Source organism: Stegostoma tigrinum, chromosome 31, assembly GCF_030684315.1.
Source record: "Stegostoma tigrinum isolate sSteTig4 chromosome 31, sSteTig4.hap1, whole genome shotgun sequence".
NCBI classification, from domain to species: Eukaryota; Metazoa; Chordata; class Chondrichthyes; order Orectolobiformes; family Stegostomatidae; genus Stegostoma; species Stegostoma tigrinum.
This window is the reverse complement of record NC_081384.1, coordinates 40,489,705-40,507,657: the sequence shown is the minus strand read 5'-3', so window position 1 is coordinate 40,507,657 and position 17,953 is coordinate 40,489,705. Positions and strand designations below refer to the sequence as shown.

General features: G+C 42.6%; 1 protein-coding gene across 3 annotated transcripts in view; it reads left to right on the top strand.

The window, feature by feature from the left end:
* LOC125466244 (KAT8 regulatory NSL complex subunit 1-like) overlaps nt 1-17,953 on the top strand; it is a 252,498-nt gene that overhangs the window by 216,565 nt on the left and 17,980 nt on the right. For all 3 annotated transcript variants that reach the window (XM_059638630.1, XM_059638628.1, XM_059638627.1), the window contains exons 8-13: nt 2,492-2,674; nt 2,893-3,042; nt 12,612-12,763; nt 15,874-15,995; nt 16,536-16,602; nt 16,698-16,816. In XM_059638630.1, coding sequence (XP_059494613.1) covers nt 2,492-2,674; nt 2,893-3,042; nt 12,612-12,763; nt 15,874-15,995; nt 16,536-16,602; nt 16,698-16,816 — 793 coding nt within the window. The remainder of the gene's footprint in view (nt 1-2,491; nt 2,675-2,892; nt 3,043-12,611; nt 12,764-15,873; nt 15,996-16,535; nt 16,603-16,697; nt 16,817-17,953) is intronic.

Sequence of the window (17,953 nt, the reverse complement as noted above, 5' to 3'; positions counted from 1 at the left end):
TTCATAGAAGAAAACTGCCATCCTTGCCTGGTCGAGTCTGCACGTGATTCCAGACCTACTGCAATGTGGGTGACCCTGAACTGGCCTGTGAAATAATTTAGAGAACCGTTCAGTTGATTCAGCAGCTGCAAAGCCTAAGGAAAGGAATAAAACTGAACAGATCACCTGGCATCAAATAAGGCACCCACAACAACAACAAACTCAGCTCATCAACCCTGTAAATTCCTCCTCCCACCATTTGGGGGCTAGTGCCAAAATTGAAAGAGCTGTCACGCAGATTACATCAGGCTGTTGCTTGACCAATCATATGCTCAGAATTTTCACTTACACACAGTATTCCAGATGAGACTGTAACCACTCCTGGGGATGGGTCGGCCCGCCAGCAAAACACACTTGGCAAAGGTGGCTGCATGGTGGTGTCTAGTCCAGAGGGAGTTGTTCTCACAGTCCTCAACATTGAGTCCAGTCACCATTAAATTTCATGGCATCAGCTAGATCATAGGCAAGCAAACCTCCAACTGATTACCAAATACTGTCATCCTCACCTCATGAACCCATACACTTTTATGCTGACACTATTTGGAGGGAACTCTGAAGGTATTTGCGGAAATTACTCTGGGGCTAGGTCTTCAAAATCTGTCACGGAGTGGCTTGACAGCATAACTACTGACCAAGCTGATCAAATCCTAAAGGACATAGCTGCTGAATTAGGTCTGCAGGTGTTAACCACTCAGCAGATACTCACTAAACAGCTATCATCTTTTTCCTGAGATAATACAGTGTGGTGAGGAGGAATACAGCAGGCCAGGCAGCATCGGACAAATAGGAAAGTTGATGTTTCGGGTCAGGGCTCTTCTACAGAAGTGGGGTCCCGACCCAAAACGCCAACTTTCCTGCTCCTCTGATGCACCCTGACCTACTGTGTTCCTCCAGCTCCATACTATTATCTCTGACTCCAGCATCGGCGGTTCTTACAATCTCATCTTTTCCTGAAGTAGATTAAGAAACAATACGTCTAGGATGAACAAGTTAGCAAAGACGAAAGAGTACTTGTTTATCCTCCTCTTCCTCCTAACTCCGTTATTCACCAAATTCCCAGCACTCTGCTGAAAGTTGAGCAAAAATGATGCTGGCTTTGTTAATTAGCTTAGCTGTTCTCAAATAGGGAGAGCTAGTATAAACCTGCTAAAACTTCAATGTGCAAATTTGCTGCAGCCATTCCTTCATTACCATGGCGACTGTGCTGCAAAAGAAGCCTCATTGGCTCTAAAGTACTTCGATACAGCAAGGAACCAATTAATCTGTGATATGGATGTAAAACTTCTGGTTTTCACTTAAGCTATGGCCCTTTGCAGCATCTTTGTACATTCCTCGTAGTTCATTTCCTCCTCAAGCTTTCTTTTATCAGCAGCAAATGTGGATGCATTAAACTAGTTTTCTTCATCTAAAATGTGAATACCAGTTGTAAAAATCTGAGACTGACCGCTGATATTCTAAGCTCGCAACCACTAACAGCCTGCCAACCTAAAATGGCTTTTTTCCTGCCTCTGTTTTCTGGACTTGAGACAATTGTCTGTCCATGCTGATGCATTATATTGAATCTATGAGCCCTAGTTTTGTGCATAATTTTGTGTGACACCTTATCAAATACCTCTTTTAGAAATCCAAATTCTTCACACTTTTGTTTACTGCACTTGTTTTGCTTCAAAAAAATTCAAACAAGATTCATCAAACATGACCCTTTTTTGAAGAAGGGTGAAGGCCCGAAACATCAGCCTTCCTCCTCCTCTGATGCTGCTTGGCCTGCTGTGTTCATCCAGCTCCACACCTTGTTATTTCAGATTCTCCAGCATCTGCATTTCCTACTATTTCATCACACATGACTTAACTTTCACAAAACTTTGACTGCACGTGGTCATATTACAGTTTTCTAAGTGCTTGCATCACTTCCCTATTCATTTCCAGCATTTTCCTGACCACTAATGTTGGACTAATTATCCTAAAACTGCCTGTTTTCGCTCTTTTTCATCTTCATAGCCTACATGACAGCTCACAACACCAAGTCTCACCAATGTGTTTCTATCCACGTTATCAATTCTGGCTATTATTGTAACTGTTGATTCTTGTTTTATTTTCAGCTAGGTTTAGAAGCATGTACAGTCTAGATTATGTCCTGCATTTCTGGCATGCTGTTTTGGTTGATACTACTAAACTTGAATATCCTTTTATGATGGTTATCAAATTTTAAATGGGTAGTCACAGTTCGATAAATAATCATTGTTTTAGCCCTCCTAATGGGGACATGATGCATACACAAGACAGATACACTTTCAGTGGTTAGAAATTCGAATCGTAGCTTTTTAGAGACAAATAGTAATTATCTGGTTGTTCTTCCCTCTATTGGACAGCGTAACTTTGTAGTGGAATTTTCAATAAATTGTTGATAGTGAGTATTGGAAAGTGTAAATGTTGCCTTTGTTCCTTCCCTCAGACATTCCACTGAGCATGCACTTCCAACCTGTTCTAAAAGGTCATTGGCAAAATAAATCACTGGACAAGAACAAAACCTCCAAGAAGCTTTCGCTGAAACACAAAGGTTTATTGACGGCCAATTTGCCAGATCCATCCCGCAGAGCACGGCAAAAACTGACCAACTCAGTAATCAGCTCAGACAGTAAGTATCAGGACCAGCATTGTGTATGTGCCCCCTTATGACATTTCTGTTTTGCTTCTGGGATGTGGGTCTCCCTAGCAAGGTCAGTATTTATTGTTCATCTCCGTAAAACTGAATTTAGAGAGTTGAATCAACAACTTTGTAGTAATCTGGAGTTAGACATCAGCTAACGTAGCTAAGGACAGTATATTGAATCAAGCACCTATGATTTATTGCAGAATATGCTCACAATAAGAATCGTACGGAGAAGCCATTTAAACAGCACTTCGACGATTTACTATCAGTGTCTAAATTGGAGAGTGCGCCAGTACAGGAAAAATTCCTGAACAAGAAACGACAGCGAGAGCTTTCGGCAGAACTAACTGAAGGTAAATTGTGCATCAGTTGTAACTCTCTTGGAAGGGAAGAGAAACTGCATAAAGGTGCAAAGATGTAGTTTAATTTAAGTATGTGGTTTTGAACATGATTGCAGCCACTACTTCCTTTTGTAGAAGTGGTGTCGCTGGGGATCTCCACTGGGTGGTTGTGGAAGGACCACAATGTACAACACTGTATTTTTACAAAGAAAATACCCTGAATAGCTTGCTGTCACAGGGATTCCACCATCTCCAAGAAATGTACTTGCTTTTCAGCTGGGTTTTGAATCATTTAGTCGGATGCTTGCCAATCACGTGACCCTTTCAGGGTAAAAACTGGTACAGTGAAAAACTGCAGTTTGGGATGCAGCTGTTGTGCATTATAATATGTTGGCATTCTTTTCTCCTCGTGTGTTTAACATAAAACTCACTTGTGTAATTAGATCTCTGTGCATTTTACTAAGCTATCTATTTAGATTATGGATGCTTGAAGTAAACAGTTGATAGTCACATTGTCTTGACTAAAATTCAAGTACACTTGAGTGGATATTACTCTTGAAATTTAGGGACACTGAGGTGTGCTCAGAATTGATGCTAGAATTTAAGCACTCAACTAACCCCTTATCATTGCCCAACAGTGAGAAACTGTGTGAGGGCATTATAGACAAGGTGTGAATGCATTTCAGAGAGTGCAGAAACAATTTACAAAAATGTTTTCAGAAATGGGGAACTTCAATTATGAGGATAGATGAAGTCAGGACTGTTCTCCTTTCAGAAAAGGCAGATAGGAGAAGATGGGTAATAATCGCTGGTCCAGCCAGCGGCTCCCGCATCCCATGAATGAAAAAAATTTGAAATCTATTTGCTAGAGGTTTTCAAAATCACAAGCACGATGGATGCAGTAGACAGGGAGAGTTGTAAAAGGAATAAGAATGAGAAGGCGTAAATTTAAAGTCATATGTAAAAGAAGCAAGGGTGATGTGAGAAAGAAACCTTATCACACAGCAAGTAGTTAAGATATAGACTTCACTACCTGGAAATGTGCTAGAATCAGGTAGAATTGATGCATTCAGAGGACATTAGATGACTGTTTGGATAGAAGTAATGTATAGCAGGTCGAGGAAAAAGTATGAGATGTGTATTAGCTAATGATCATTTAAAGAACCACTGCAGCCATGATGGGCCAAATGGCCACCTGCACGATAACAACGCTGTGATCCTGAGTGGTGTTTGTTGAGTCATTTAAATCTGAAGTCAAATGTATTTCACCTCTCTTTCTTGTGGAACCAGGATCTCTGGCTGATGAAAGATAGTAAGGCTGTGGTCAGGAAAAAGGAGGCACAAAGAAGATTTAAGCTATCAGACTCAAGTCAGTCCCGAGATGACGACAAAAAGTGTAGCAGCACATTTAAGAAGGAAATCAGAGGCTGATATGGTTAAATATAATCCCAAGATGTTCTATAGCTATAATGAGAGTAAAAGGGTGGCTAGGGAAAGAGTAGGTCCCCTTAAAGATTAATATAGCTGTTGTGTTTACTGAGGAGAGAATCATGGATGCTAAGGAAATAAGGGAAACAAGTGGGGGTGTTTGTGCCGCTTACATAATGCAAGAGAAGAGGTGTTTGCAGTCAGATCACATTAAGGCAGGTAAATCCCCTGGACCTGGTCATGCCCATCCTTGGACGTTGAGAGAGGCCAGGGAAGAAATTGTAGAGGCTCTTGCAGAAACTTTTGCTCTATCTTTAGCCACTAAAGTTCTGAAGGTAGCAAAGATAAGCCAGGGAACTACAGGCCATTGAGCCTGACATCAGTGGTAGGCAAGTTATTGGAGGGGATACTGAGGAACCGGATTGACCAACATTTGGATAGTCAAGGTCTGATTAGAGATAATCAACATGGATTTGTGTGTGGGAAGTCATGTCTGACAAACCTTTGAGTTTTTCAAAGAGCGAACCAAGAGAGTGATGAGAGTATGGCAGGGGATGTTGTCTATATGGATTTCAGTAAGGCCTTTGACACAGTCCCACATGGCAGGCTAATAATGAAGGTTAGGTCGCATAGGATCCAGGGAGAGCTAGCTAATTGGATTCAAAATTGGCTCGATATTAAGAAGCAGAGAGTGATGATTGAAGGTTGCTTCTCAGACTAGAAGCCTGTGACAAGTGGCGTGCCACAGGAATGGGTGCTGGGACCTTTGTTATTTGTTATTTACATAAATGTGGATGTGAATGTACGAGGCATGGTTAGTAAGTTTGCAGATGATACAAAATCAGAAGGTATCGTTGACAGTGAGAAAGATTATCAAAAATTACTGAGGGATCTTGATCAGTTGGGGAAGTTTGGGGCTGAGGCTTGGCAAATGCAATTCAATACAGGTAAGTGTGAGGTATTGCACTTTGGAAAGTGAAACTAAGGTAGGACTTTTACTGTAAATGGTAAAGCCCCGCGGTGTGTTGTGGAACAGAGGAACCTAGGGGTACAAGTACATAGTCACAGGTGGACAGGGTGGTGAAGAAGGTGTTTAGCATGCTGGCCTTCATTGGTCGAGGCAATGAGTATAGGAGTTGGGATGTTATGTTACAGGTGTATAAGTCATTGGTGAGGCTGCACTTGAAGTATTGTGTATGATTTTGGTTACCCTGTTGTCAGAAAGATATGATTAAACTGGAAGATTTACAAGGATTTTGCCAGGACTAGTAGGCCTAAATTTTTGGGAGAGGTTAGCCAGAATGGGTCTTTATTCCTTGGAACATAAGAGAATGAGGGCTGAGCTTATTGAGATGTACAAAATCATGAGGGGCATAAGTACGATGAATGCATATAGTCTTTTTTCCCAGGGATAGGGAATTGAAAACTAGAGGACATAGATTTAAAGGGAGGGGGGCTGGGGATCGATTTAAGAAGAGCCTTTATGCAGAAAGTGATGTGCATATGAATGGGCTGCCAGAGAAAGTGGTTGAGGCAGGTACAGTAGCAAGATTTTTTTTTAAATTTCCATAGATTCATGGATGGGAACCAATCAGAGGGATGCGGCTCAAATACAGGCAATTAGAACTAGTTAAGTGGGCACCATGGTCACCATGGACATTTGGGCCGAAGGGCCTGTTTCCATGTTGTGTTACTCTGGGACTGTAAAAGTCCATGCTGACGAGCTAAATATTGTTTAGCTGTTTTTATTCAGTAGTTAATTCTGATACACATCTTAGAATGACTTTAGAATTTGGCCATTAGTAAAGACAAGACACAATCAAAACAAATATACAGTGCTGGCAGAAAGCCTACTTAAATTTGGAGTTAAACGTTAACAGCCAAATAAGTAATTGAACAATGGGAGTCCTTAAGGAGATCATTTAAGTAGAGATTAAACCAGCTCCCATGAAGAAAAAAAGGAAGGACACACAAACCTGTGTGACTAAAGATAGAGCAAGTAATAGGAGTCTTTTGATAATTGTAATATAAATCATAAGAGTCGAGAACCAAACTGAATATAGGAAATAAAAGGTCTAAAAAAAGGAATCGATGGGTTAGCTGAGAGAAGAAAATATGTATAAGCAGTTGAGATATAAATAATCTGCATTGTGACTCCAGGAGGAATTTTTCAGATACAAACAGAAGATTGTGGAGGTTTTTTGTAATGACTTTGGTGGACAGCAGGAATACCCTCTGCACTTTTCACAATCTGTCGTCTTCCTTTTCAAGAGATTGGCATAATCACAGTGTCTTGCAGGCCCCCTGGCATGCTTTCTTGCTTTCACCTGAAGGAAAGAACACAATGATACACCATATTTCAGTATTTTGGCAGAGATTCCATCTGCGTGTCACATTCATTGCAATTACATTTCAACCATATTCCCTCTCATTCTTCGAAATCGTAGTGCATAAAAACCAGTCAAACCAATCTCTCCCCGTAGGATAGCCCTGCCATTCCCTATCAGCCCAGTGAACCTCTATTACACTCTGTCGCCATTGGGAAACCAAAACTACATGCAATACTCCAGATTTGGTCTCACCAGGGCCCTGTACCACTGCAGCCAGACCTCCTGATTACTGAACTTAAATCCTCCTTGTGATGAAGGGTGACATACTGTTTGCTTTCCTAATTGCTTATTGCACCTGCCTGCCTCCATTCATTAACTGGTGTACAAGGGCATCGGGAAAAGATTTTCAAGGATGGAGGGTTTGAGCTATAGGCGGAGGCTGAATAGGCTGGACTTTTTTCTGTAGACTGTCAGAGGCTGAGGGATGATCTTTATAGAATTTTACAAAATCATGAAGGGCATGGATTGGATAAATAGTTAAGGCCTTCTGCCCAGAGTAGGGGAATCCAAAACTAGAGGACATCGGTTAAAGGTGAAATATTTAAAAGGGTCCTGAGGGGCAACTTTTTCCACACAGAGGGTGGTGTGCATGTGGAATGAACTGCCAGAGGAAGTCGTGCAGGCGTGTACAATGATGTCATTTAAAAGGTATCTGGATGGGTAGACAAATAGGAAGGTTTGCGAGGGAGATGGGCCAAATGCTGGCAAATGGGACTAGAAGAATTAAGGATATCTTGTTGGCATGGACGAGTTGGACTGAAGGGGCTATGTCCATGCTGTACATGGGACTTTATTTCATTCCAAGTACTCCCACTGCAATGTTAAGTCCTTGCTTTTGAGTCTGTAGTGACTTTATTTTAAGTCTTGCTTTTACTTCCTTATTACCTTATAAATACTGACCGTCAGTAAGAGCAGCATTCTGTAGATGAACTACAAAATGAATTCCCCTTGCTTAAATGGTCAATATTCTGTTTGCCTTCCCAGTTACTTGCTGCATCTGCTTACTGACTATTTGTGATTAATGTTCCAAGGTAACAATATCTCCTTGTACCACAGATTTGTAAAGTATTTAATCAAATAAATCATGTTTTGCTTTTCTGTTTTTCTTGAAGTGGACTAACTCATATTTGCGCGAGTTAGAGTTCTATCTGCCATTCTTTGGCTATTGGCTCAAATTATCTGTCTCCCTTTCCAGAGTTTGTCATCTTCATCACTTGCTTGTCTTGGCGTCTTCAACTAATTTAGCTATCACATACTTAATTCCTTCATTCAAATTATTAAGTAGACTGTAAATAATTGAAACCCCAGCAATAATCCCTGTGGCATTCCATTAGTTCCAATTTGCCAACTTAAAAAAAAGTTTATTCCCACAGTATATTTTCAGTTAGCTCATCAATCCTTTATCTAAATGATAATTACTCCCAACACCACGAGCTCTTATCTTGTGCCACCTTATCGAGGAGGAAATCTTTGAGGATCTACTGATATAGTACTGTGGATACCAAACTTAACTTGCTCATAGAAACTAAAGAAGCTGCAGTTGATTTCCTTTGACCCATGGTAAGAAAATAATTGCTTTAATAGCAATATGCAAAACCGTGATGGATTTTGATGAAATAAAGTTTCTTTTGGCACAAAAATTACCTAAGCCAAGGAGTTAGAGTTGTGGTGATTGGAAACACATTTTTTGTACTCTAAGTTGTAGTATGGAATAGATTTGTCTGAAAGTGACGTAAACAAATTTAGAATGACAAGGTGTAGAGCTGGATGAACACAGCAGGCCAAGCAGCATCAGAGGAGCAGGAAAGCTGATATTTCGGGTCGAGACCGTTCTTCAGAAATGGGGAGGGGAAGGGGATTCTGAAATAAATAGGGAGAGAGGTGGAGGCGGAAAGAAGATGGATACAGGAGAAGACAGGTGGAAAGAGAACAGACAGGTCAAAGAGGCGGGGTTGGAGCCAGTAAAGGTAAATGTAGGTGAGGTGTTAGGGAGGGAATAGATCGGTCCGGGAGGTGGGATGAGGTTAGAGGGTAGAAGATGGGGGTGGGGCTTAAGGTGGGAGGAATGATTAGGGAGGCAGGGACTAGCTGGGCTGGTTTCGGAGTGCGGTCAGGGGAGAGGAGATTTTGAAGCTTGTGAAGCCCACGTTGATACCCTTGGATGCAGGGTTCCCAAGTGAAATGTGAGTTTCTGTTCCTGCAACCTTTTGAGTGGCATCGTTGTAGCACTGCAGGAGGCCCTGGATGGACATGTCGTCCAAGAAGTGGGAGGGGGAGTTGAAATGGTTCGTGACTGGGAGGTGCAGTTGTTTGTTGTGAACCGAGCATAGGTGTTCCGCGAAGTGGTCCCCAAGCCTCCACTTGGTTTCCCCGATGTAGAGGAGACCACAACAGGAGCAGCAGATACACACTATTGGATGTGCAGGTGAACATCTGATTGATGTGGAAGGTCTTCTTTGGGCGTAGCACTTGCTCTGGTTGCATGGTGAAGTGCCGGAGGTGGTGGCTTTGGAGGGGAGTGTGGAGTGGACAAGGTTGTCACGGAGAGAGTGGACTCTCCAGAAAGCAGATAAGGGTGAGGGGGGGGGAAATGTCTTTGCTAGTGGGGTCAGATTGCAGATGGTGGAAGTGTCGGAGGGTGATGCGTTGGATTCAGAGGTTGGTGGGGTTTTATGTGAGAACGAGGGGGATTCTGTTTTGGTTGTTATTGCAGGGAGGGGGTGTGAGGGATGAGTTATAGGAAATGCGAGAGACATGTTCGACTACTGTGGAGGAGAAATTATGGTGCTTGAAAAACTAGGACACTTGGGATGTCCAGGAGTGGAATGACTCATCCTGGGAGCAGATGCAATGGAGGCAAAGGAATTGGGAATAGGGGGTGGCCTATGGTATGAGAGGTGTATGAGAGGAGGTGTATTCTAGGTAGCTGTGGGAGTCGGTAGGCTTGAAATGGATATCGGTTTCTAGGTGGTTGCCAGAGATGGAGACAGAGAGGTCCAGGAAAGAGTGAGAAGTATTGGAGATGGTCCAGGTGAACTTAAGGTTGGTGTAGAAGGTATTCATGAAGTGGATGAACTGTTCGAGCTCCTCGTGGGAGCACTGAGATGACACGGTGCCGATACAATCATCGATGTAACGGAGGAAGAGTTGTGGAATAGGGCCAGTGTAGCTTTGGAAGTGGGATTGTTCACGTAACCTACAAAGAGGCAGGCATAGCTTGGACTCGTGTCTGTAGGAATTGGGAGCAATTGGAAGCAAAGTTGTCGAGGGTGAGTACAAGTTCGGCTATTGCAGATAAGGCTGTCAGTGGAGGGGGACTGATCGGGACAGCCCCTCTTCCAAAGCTACACTGGCCCTATTCCCCACCTGTTCCTCTGTTACATCGATAACTGTATCGGCACCGTATCATCTCAGTGCACCCACGAGGAGCTCAAACAGTTCATCCACTTCACTAACACCTTCCACCCCAACCTTAAGTTCACCTGGACCATCACTGATACCTCTCTCTCCTTCCTGGACACCTCTGTCTCCATCTCTGGCATCCACCTGGAAACCGATATCCATTTTAGGGCTACTGACTCCCACAGCTACCTAGAATACACCTCCTCTCTCCCACCTTCCTACAAAAAGCCATCCCCTATTCCAAATTCCTTTGCCTTCACTGCATCTGCTCCCGAGATGAGGCATTCCACTCCCAGACATCCCAGATGTCCTTGTTTTTCAAGCACCACAACTTTCCCTCCACAGTGGTGGAAAATGCCCTCGACCGTATCTCTCGCATTTCCCGCAACTCATCCCTCACACTCCTACCTGTAATAACCAAAACAGAATCCCCTTCATCATTACGTACCACCCCACCAACTTCCAAATCCAAGGCATCATCCTCCGACACTTCCGCCATCTGCAATCTGATCCCACTACCAAAGACGTCTTTCCCTCTCCACTGTTCCCTGCTTTCCGGAGGGACCACTCTCTCCTTGTCTGCTCCACACTGCCCTCTAACCCCACCATCCCCGGCACTTTTCCCTGCAACCGAAGCAAGTGCTACACCTGCCCGTACGCCACCCCCTTCATCCCCATCCCAGGCTCTAAGAAGACTTTCCACATCAATCAGATGTTCACCTGCGCATCTGATAGTATGGTATACAGTATCTGCTGTTCCCGTTGTGGCTCCTCTACATCGGGGAAACCAGGTGGAGGCTTAGGGACCACTTTGCTGAACACCTATGCTTGGTTAACAACAAATAACTACACCACCTAGTCGCGAACCATTTCGTCTGCCCCTCCCACTCCTTGGATGACATGTCTATCCTGGGCATCCTGCATTGCCACAATGATACCACCCGAAGGTTGCAGGAACAGCATCTCATATTTTGCTTGGGAACCCTGCAGCCCAAGGGTATCAATGTGGACTTCTCAAGCTTCAGAATCCCCCCTGCCCCAACCGCATCCCAAAACCAGCCCAGCTCGTCCCTGCCTCCCTAGCCATTCCTCCCACCCCCATCTCCTACCCACTAACCTCATCCCACCTCCTTGACCTGTCTGTCCTCCCTGACCGACCTGTTCCCTCCCTAACTTCCTACCTATATTCACCGTTACTGGCTCCAACCCTGCCTCTTTGACCTGTCTATCTCCTCTCCATCTATGTCCTCCTGTATCCGTCTTCTATCCGCCTCCCCCTCTCTCCCTATTTATTTCAGAATCTCCTTCCCCTCCCCCAATTCTGAAGAAGTGTCCAGACCCGAAACATCAGCTCTCCTGCTCCTCTGATGCTGCTTGGCCTGCTGTGTTCATCCAGCTCTACGCCTTGTTATCTCAGATTCTCAAGCGTTGGCAGTTCCTACTATCTCTTAGACAAATCTAGTGTATGGTTTAGAAGGGTTGGACACTAGGAAGTTGTTTCCGTTAGGCAGGGAGACTAGGACCCGTGAGCACAGCCTTAAAATTAGAGGGGGTAAAACTGAAATGAGACGACTTTTCTTCAGCCAGAGAATGGTGGGCTTGTGGAATTCATTGCCACGGAGTGCATTGGAGGCTGGGACGGTGGATGCCTTCAAGGCAGAGATCGACAAATTCTTGATCTCAGAAGGAATCAAGGGCTACGGGGAGAGTGTAGGGAAGTGGAGTTGAAATGCCCATCAGCCATGATTTAAATGGCGGAGTGGACTTGATGGGCCGAATGGCCTTACTTCCACTCCTGTGTCGTATGGTCTTATGTCTTATGGTCTTAGTGTTGACTTTCAGAAAAAGAATTTATCAAGTACAGGAAAAAAACGTTTTCAGGGCATTGGGAAAGAACAGGAGAGTATGTTTTATTGGAAATCTTTGCCAAAGAGTTGATAGACACACAGTGGTCCCAATGACATCCTTCTGTGCTGTATCATTCTGGGAGGAACAACATGGAATAGGTGTTGCCAAACATCCAGGCTACAAAAAGCACATGGGGAGGAAAAAAAATAACAGAGCAAATAGGTTTAGGTTGACATGCCTACGCAGGCTTCATGATCAGAAGTGGGGGAGAAGCACCGTTTCTAACCACTGTACCTCTTTGCATTGTTGTAACGGCTGAGTAAGTTGATCACAGTGATGGATGGTGTGTGTGACCACATTGACTATGTTGCTGTGTCTGAGGTGATACTGCCCTAGAACCTTTTTGTATACAAGGTGTCAATAAATTGCTTCATGTGTTAGTCAAGTGTTAAAATAACAGTATTTGCACTTGAATGCTAAGTTGTTTGGAATTTTTGCTTTTGATTCTTTCAGCAAGACAGGCCCTGTCTGACATGGGGAGTTCTTACAGTTCTACAGTTGGCTCTCACAACACAGCTCATAGCCCATTGCTGCGGCAGTTGTCCGCTTCATCTGAAAGCTCTGCACCAACCACAACCAACACACAGAGTGTGGCAACTGCATTGGTAAGGAGAATACAGAATTAAAAGAAACTGCAGTACAACGATTTACACAGTGTAAGGGAAATTTGTGACCACATGGTTCGTGTTATAGCAAGGAACAAAGTAAAGTATTTGTTTGTTTTCTTGAAATTTTGTGCTGCAAGTGTGGAGTTTCAGCGCTCATAGCAGAACAATTCCCATTTTCAATAATCATTTTAAATCTCAGAAGTGTTCACCGTCTCATTATTCCAGCTGGAGTTGCATGCAATAAGAGGCGCAAGCAATGTCAATGTCCTTCCCAGTCAAAATGCTATTTATTTTTAATTATTAAAATCTCTTAGTTTAAAATCCTGCATCAGTTCAATTGCATGATTACCAAACTCTCAGCCTCAGGAAAATAACCTCAGTCTTTCCAACCTCTCTTCATAACTAAAACTCTCCAGTCCAGGAAACATTCTAGTAAATGGATGTGAGTTTGCTCGCTGAGCTGGAAGGTTAGTTTTCAGACGTTTCGTCACCATTCTAGGTAACATCATCAGTGAGCCTCCGATGAAGCTTTGTCAGAGGCTCACTGATGATGTTACCTAGAATGGTGATGAAACGTCTGAAAACTAACCTTACAGCTCAGCGAGCAAACTCACATCCAGAACCTCAACCTGAGCTACAAATCTTCTCAAAATTCTAGTAAATCTCCTCTGCATCCTCTCCAATGTAATCACATCCCTCCCAACATGATGGTTTCAATAGTCCAGCTGTGACCTAATCAGTGTTTTTTTTTTAAAAAAAACAGTACCTGCATGTCCTCTCTGCTCTTAAATCCTTGTGCCTTGGATAATAAAGGCCGGTATCTCGTGTGTCTTTTTGACCATTTTATCCACCTGCCCGCTCGCTTAAGGGACTGATGCAGGTGCACATGCACATTAAATCTCCTCTGATCCTCGGTGCTTCCCAGGATCTGTTGTTCATTTTCTATTCCCTTGTCTTGTTTATATGTCCAAGTGTGTCACCGCTCACTTATTCAGATTGAACTCCATTTACCAGTCATCAGTCCATCTGACCAGCCTGCCTGTGTTCTGAATTATTTCTAAGGTTATCCTCCTGTCTGTTTACTATCCCACTGATATTTTTCATCATTCACAAATTTATTGATCAACCTTCCTACATTCAAGTGTAAGTCACTCATATATTCACCACAATTAGCAAGGGCACCGACCCTGATCCCTGCAGAACCCTATTGGTCACAGGCTTCCAGTCACAAAATCTGCCCGTGACCATCACCCTTTGCTTCTTGCCACTTGAGGCCAATTATGGATCCAATTTGTCAAATTTCCTTGGATCTTATGAGTTCTCAGCTTCACTATCAATCTCCCAAAAAAATCCTTTCTTGAAGTCCAAATAGACTACATCAAATGCATGGACTTGTCTACACACCTTGTCACCTCTTTAACCAACTTGACTGAAATTTTTCACCAGCTTGTCCCCTTGACAAATTCAAATTCTTGATTAATTCCTGACTCTCCAAATGCAGAGTAATTCTATTCCTCAGAATTGCTTCCAATAGTTTTCTCACCACCGAGATTCACTGACAATTCTATAGCTTCAGCTTTAACCCTTGCTCCCTTTTTGAATAACAATACTGTGTTGGCTGTCCTCCAGTTCTCTACCACCTACCCTGTCGCCAAAAAGGAATTAAAAATTATTGCCATTACCCCACCATTTTCTCTGTTGCCTTACTGAACAAGCTATCATACACTTCATCTGGTCCCCTCTTCCAAGTAAAAGTTCAAAATGAGATGGTTGCTGATAATTGCACAGCGTTTCCTTCAATTTGCAAATAATGATGCCGTCTCTATTTGCATGTATCAAGACCCAGCCAAAATGCGGGCTTAGGCTGTTAAGTGCTAACTATTGTTGATATCACTCAAATGCTAGGCAGTGACCATCTCCAACAAACCAGAGTCTGTAATCACCATCTCTTGACATTCAGCTGCATTGCCATTAACAATTTCCCCATAATTAACACCCTATCAGTCATTCATTAACAGAAATTTAACTATATCTGCCACATAAATACTGTGGTTACATGAGCAGGCTGGATGTTAGCAGCAAGTTGATTCACCTCCTGATGTTTCAAAGCCATGTCACCATATATGGGGCACGAGTAAAAGTTATGGCATATACTGCACTGGATGTGTGCGATTCAGAAACGCTGAAAAGGCGCACGGCCATTCAAGCCAAAGTAATCTGCTTAATTAGCACTTAGCCCACAGCCTTAAATCTTCACCCCCAATACCACCAAGCACTGTGGCTGCAATATGTGTCACCTCGAAAAATGACAAACCTGATAACTTTAAAGAATAGCAAGTGCATGTGGACAGTAATACTTCCAGTATTCTTGAGTTAGATGTATGTCTTCATTGTTCCTGGTCCAGAATCCTGGACCTCCTTACCCAACAGCACTGAGGGAAGTTTCTCACCTCAGGCAGCTGTACTGTAAGAAAACAGCTCAAAATCAACAGTAATTAAGTAGGATTTGCAATAAATGCCAACAACGTCCAAACCCCAACACTGGAATAAAAAGCCTTCCTTCAGAGCACGGCCTGGATTAATGGTAAGAGTGCCTCCACATCCCAGCCAGTTGGCTGAAAATAGTCCCAAATGAAGAGGATTTTGAGTTTTGCCAGTCAGATTATTATTGGTCTGCAAGTTCACAAGGAAATTATTCTTGGAAATTATGAATCTAATATATTTTCTTCTTCAAGATGCTGTCACTTACAGGGATACTATCCCGCTCCCAAAACTTGACAAAGGAGCAGGGTTTTGCTGTTCTGACACTATCATAGTGAAGTGAAGGGAAGTCTATCATGTACATATTACTTGGCAGTGCTTGTGCTGATGAGAAAAAGCCGAGAAGTAAACTGAGAAACTGCTTACCGTTGTCCCAACACAAAACATCCTCATTTTGGTAAAGTAGAAGTTAATCTCCCCTTTCATCTTCAGCCTTCCTTCAGGAAAATTTATTTCAAATGTAAACTCTTGAAGAAACCCTATTCTGGAAGCTCATGTACTGTTGAACGTTCATATAGATTGAGGCACATTATAAGGCTCTGTTTTAACTTTTTCTCTTACAACAGCAGGCAGCCAGGAGGAAAAGGACAGAAAATTCCTTTGACATAAATAATATTGTGATCCCAATGTCAGTTGCTGCAACAACTCGTGTAGAGAAGCTTCAGTACAAGGAGATCCTGACTCCAAGGTATGTTTTCAGGATCTGTTCAACATCCTTCGGTCATGTAACAGTGATTCAGCAGATAGTTTAGTGTTGTTGATGCAGACCTTGGTTAATTAAATCTGCAAATAGCACAGTGGAGCGAATCATTTATGTGTAGTATTTTGGGGAGCACAGTATTTCCAATTTTCCAGAAAATTTTGATTTTCAAAGGTTAAGCTTTGTACTTGGAGCAATATGTGGCTGTCTGTAGAAATGTGCTGCCATGCCAAAGAAACATGGATATGCATTGTTTTGGTCTCTATAAATGTTGTAACCTATCACCTGCATACATGCTCTGCTTTGCATAAATACTGTATTCTAGGGAGTAGTTGGTAGATTTATTGCAGATGTTGTAAGCATTTTCTTGTGGTTAGTGTGAGATAAATGTTGGTGCTGTGAGCAGGAATGCTGTTTGCTATCTCTCATATTAACTGGGTATTCTGGGCACTTCCTCATTAAAAGGTAGAAAAAATGGAGCATCCAAATTCACGTTGTCATAATATTTTTCCTTTTCCCCCTCTCTAGTTGGCGTGTTGTGGATGTAAAAGCTGATTTTAAAAATCACAGACTCCGTGAAGAAGACCACGAGGAGGTAGCACTTTGTAACCACATTACAAAACTAAACCTGTGCATTGTTCAGTCAATTTGAACAGTTTTGATAATATTAACATATTGCATCTATTTTAGATGGAGGATTTTTCAGATGCAGTATTTGCAGCTCGACACGCAAAGTATGAGGAGTTTGAGCGTTTGCGGTGGACAACATGGTCAGCCTCTCCAGTCAGTGCACAGAGGCGTGGAAGCAGGTATTACCAAAGAGTAGGCAAAATTGCAACTTTGTTCTTTGCTTGTTCTGACAACCCAGGAGTTATCACACCTAACCTATTAGCTAAGAGCTGACAGTTTGGTTCCCCCAGTGCTGATATGTAAGTCATTACTTGACGTCTATCTGTGGATAAGCAAAGAGTGTCAGTAGGTAATATAAACTGTTTCTATCCTGTCTTTCAATGCAAGATCCTGGCATATGGCTCCTGACTCAGATCGGGAATTCTTTTGTGTGCTTTTCTAGATTAAGGCCAAAAGTGTAGATACTATGTGCAAATTTGGAAGCAGTCATGTGACTGGCAGTATGGAATGAGTAAAGGCCGTTCATGACACATTTTAACCGGCTTCAAATAAACTGAAAAGTAGTATGAAAAGGAATGTCGCATATTGCACATAAAGCATTGGTCTCATTTCTGATCTACCACATAAAAAGCCCTAATAGATCATGCAGCCCTCCTTCTAATAATTAGAAATAAACCAGAGCAGGTAAGAGGACATGGAGAACATTGAACAATAATGATCGTAACATTTTGATGTTTGCAGTAAAGACTAATATCAAAATAATAATGGGTTTTACCAGGATGAAAAAAGAGCTAAGGATAATAAACTGAAGCGTTCAAAGAACAGAATTTAAAAACATTTAAAACAGTGATAGAGATCTGAGATGTTTTTACATACCTCTGGAATAGATGGTATTTGACCCTCGGCCTCTTTGTTCAGAGGTAGGCGCACTCCCACTACATGTTAAGACCCACCGCCCCAGGACAAATGCATATTTGGTAAACAACTTATTCAGAGATATCTTCACGCACTTCAGGAGCAAATGGGTCTTGAACCAAGGCCTTCTGGTCCAGAGATGAGAAGGTTATCACTGCACCAAAATAGCCCTTCCCAGGACAAATTTTTTTTTTTACTTAATTATTTAACTATTTAACTTACTTTAACTATTTTTCTGGTTAACCTGTTCACAAATATTATTATACACCTCTGGTGCAGGCAGGGCTTCAGTCCATGCCCTGCTTGTCCAGAGGTGGGGACACTACCAATCTGCTACAAAATGAGAAGAGTACCTATCAGCCATACCTACTATTCAGTTATTTGCTTCATTGTGCCAGACT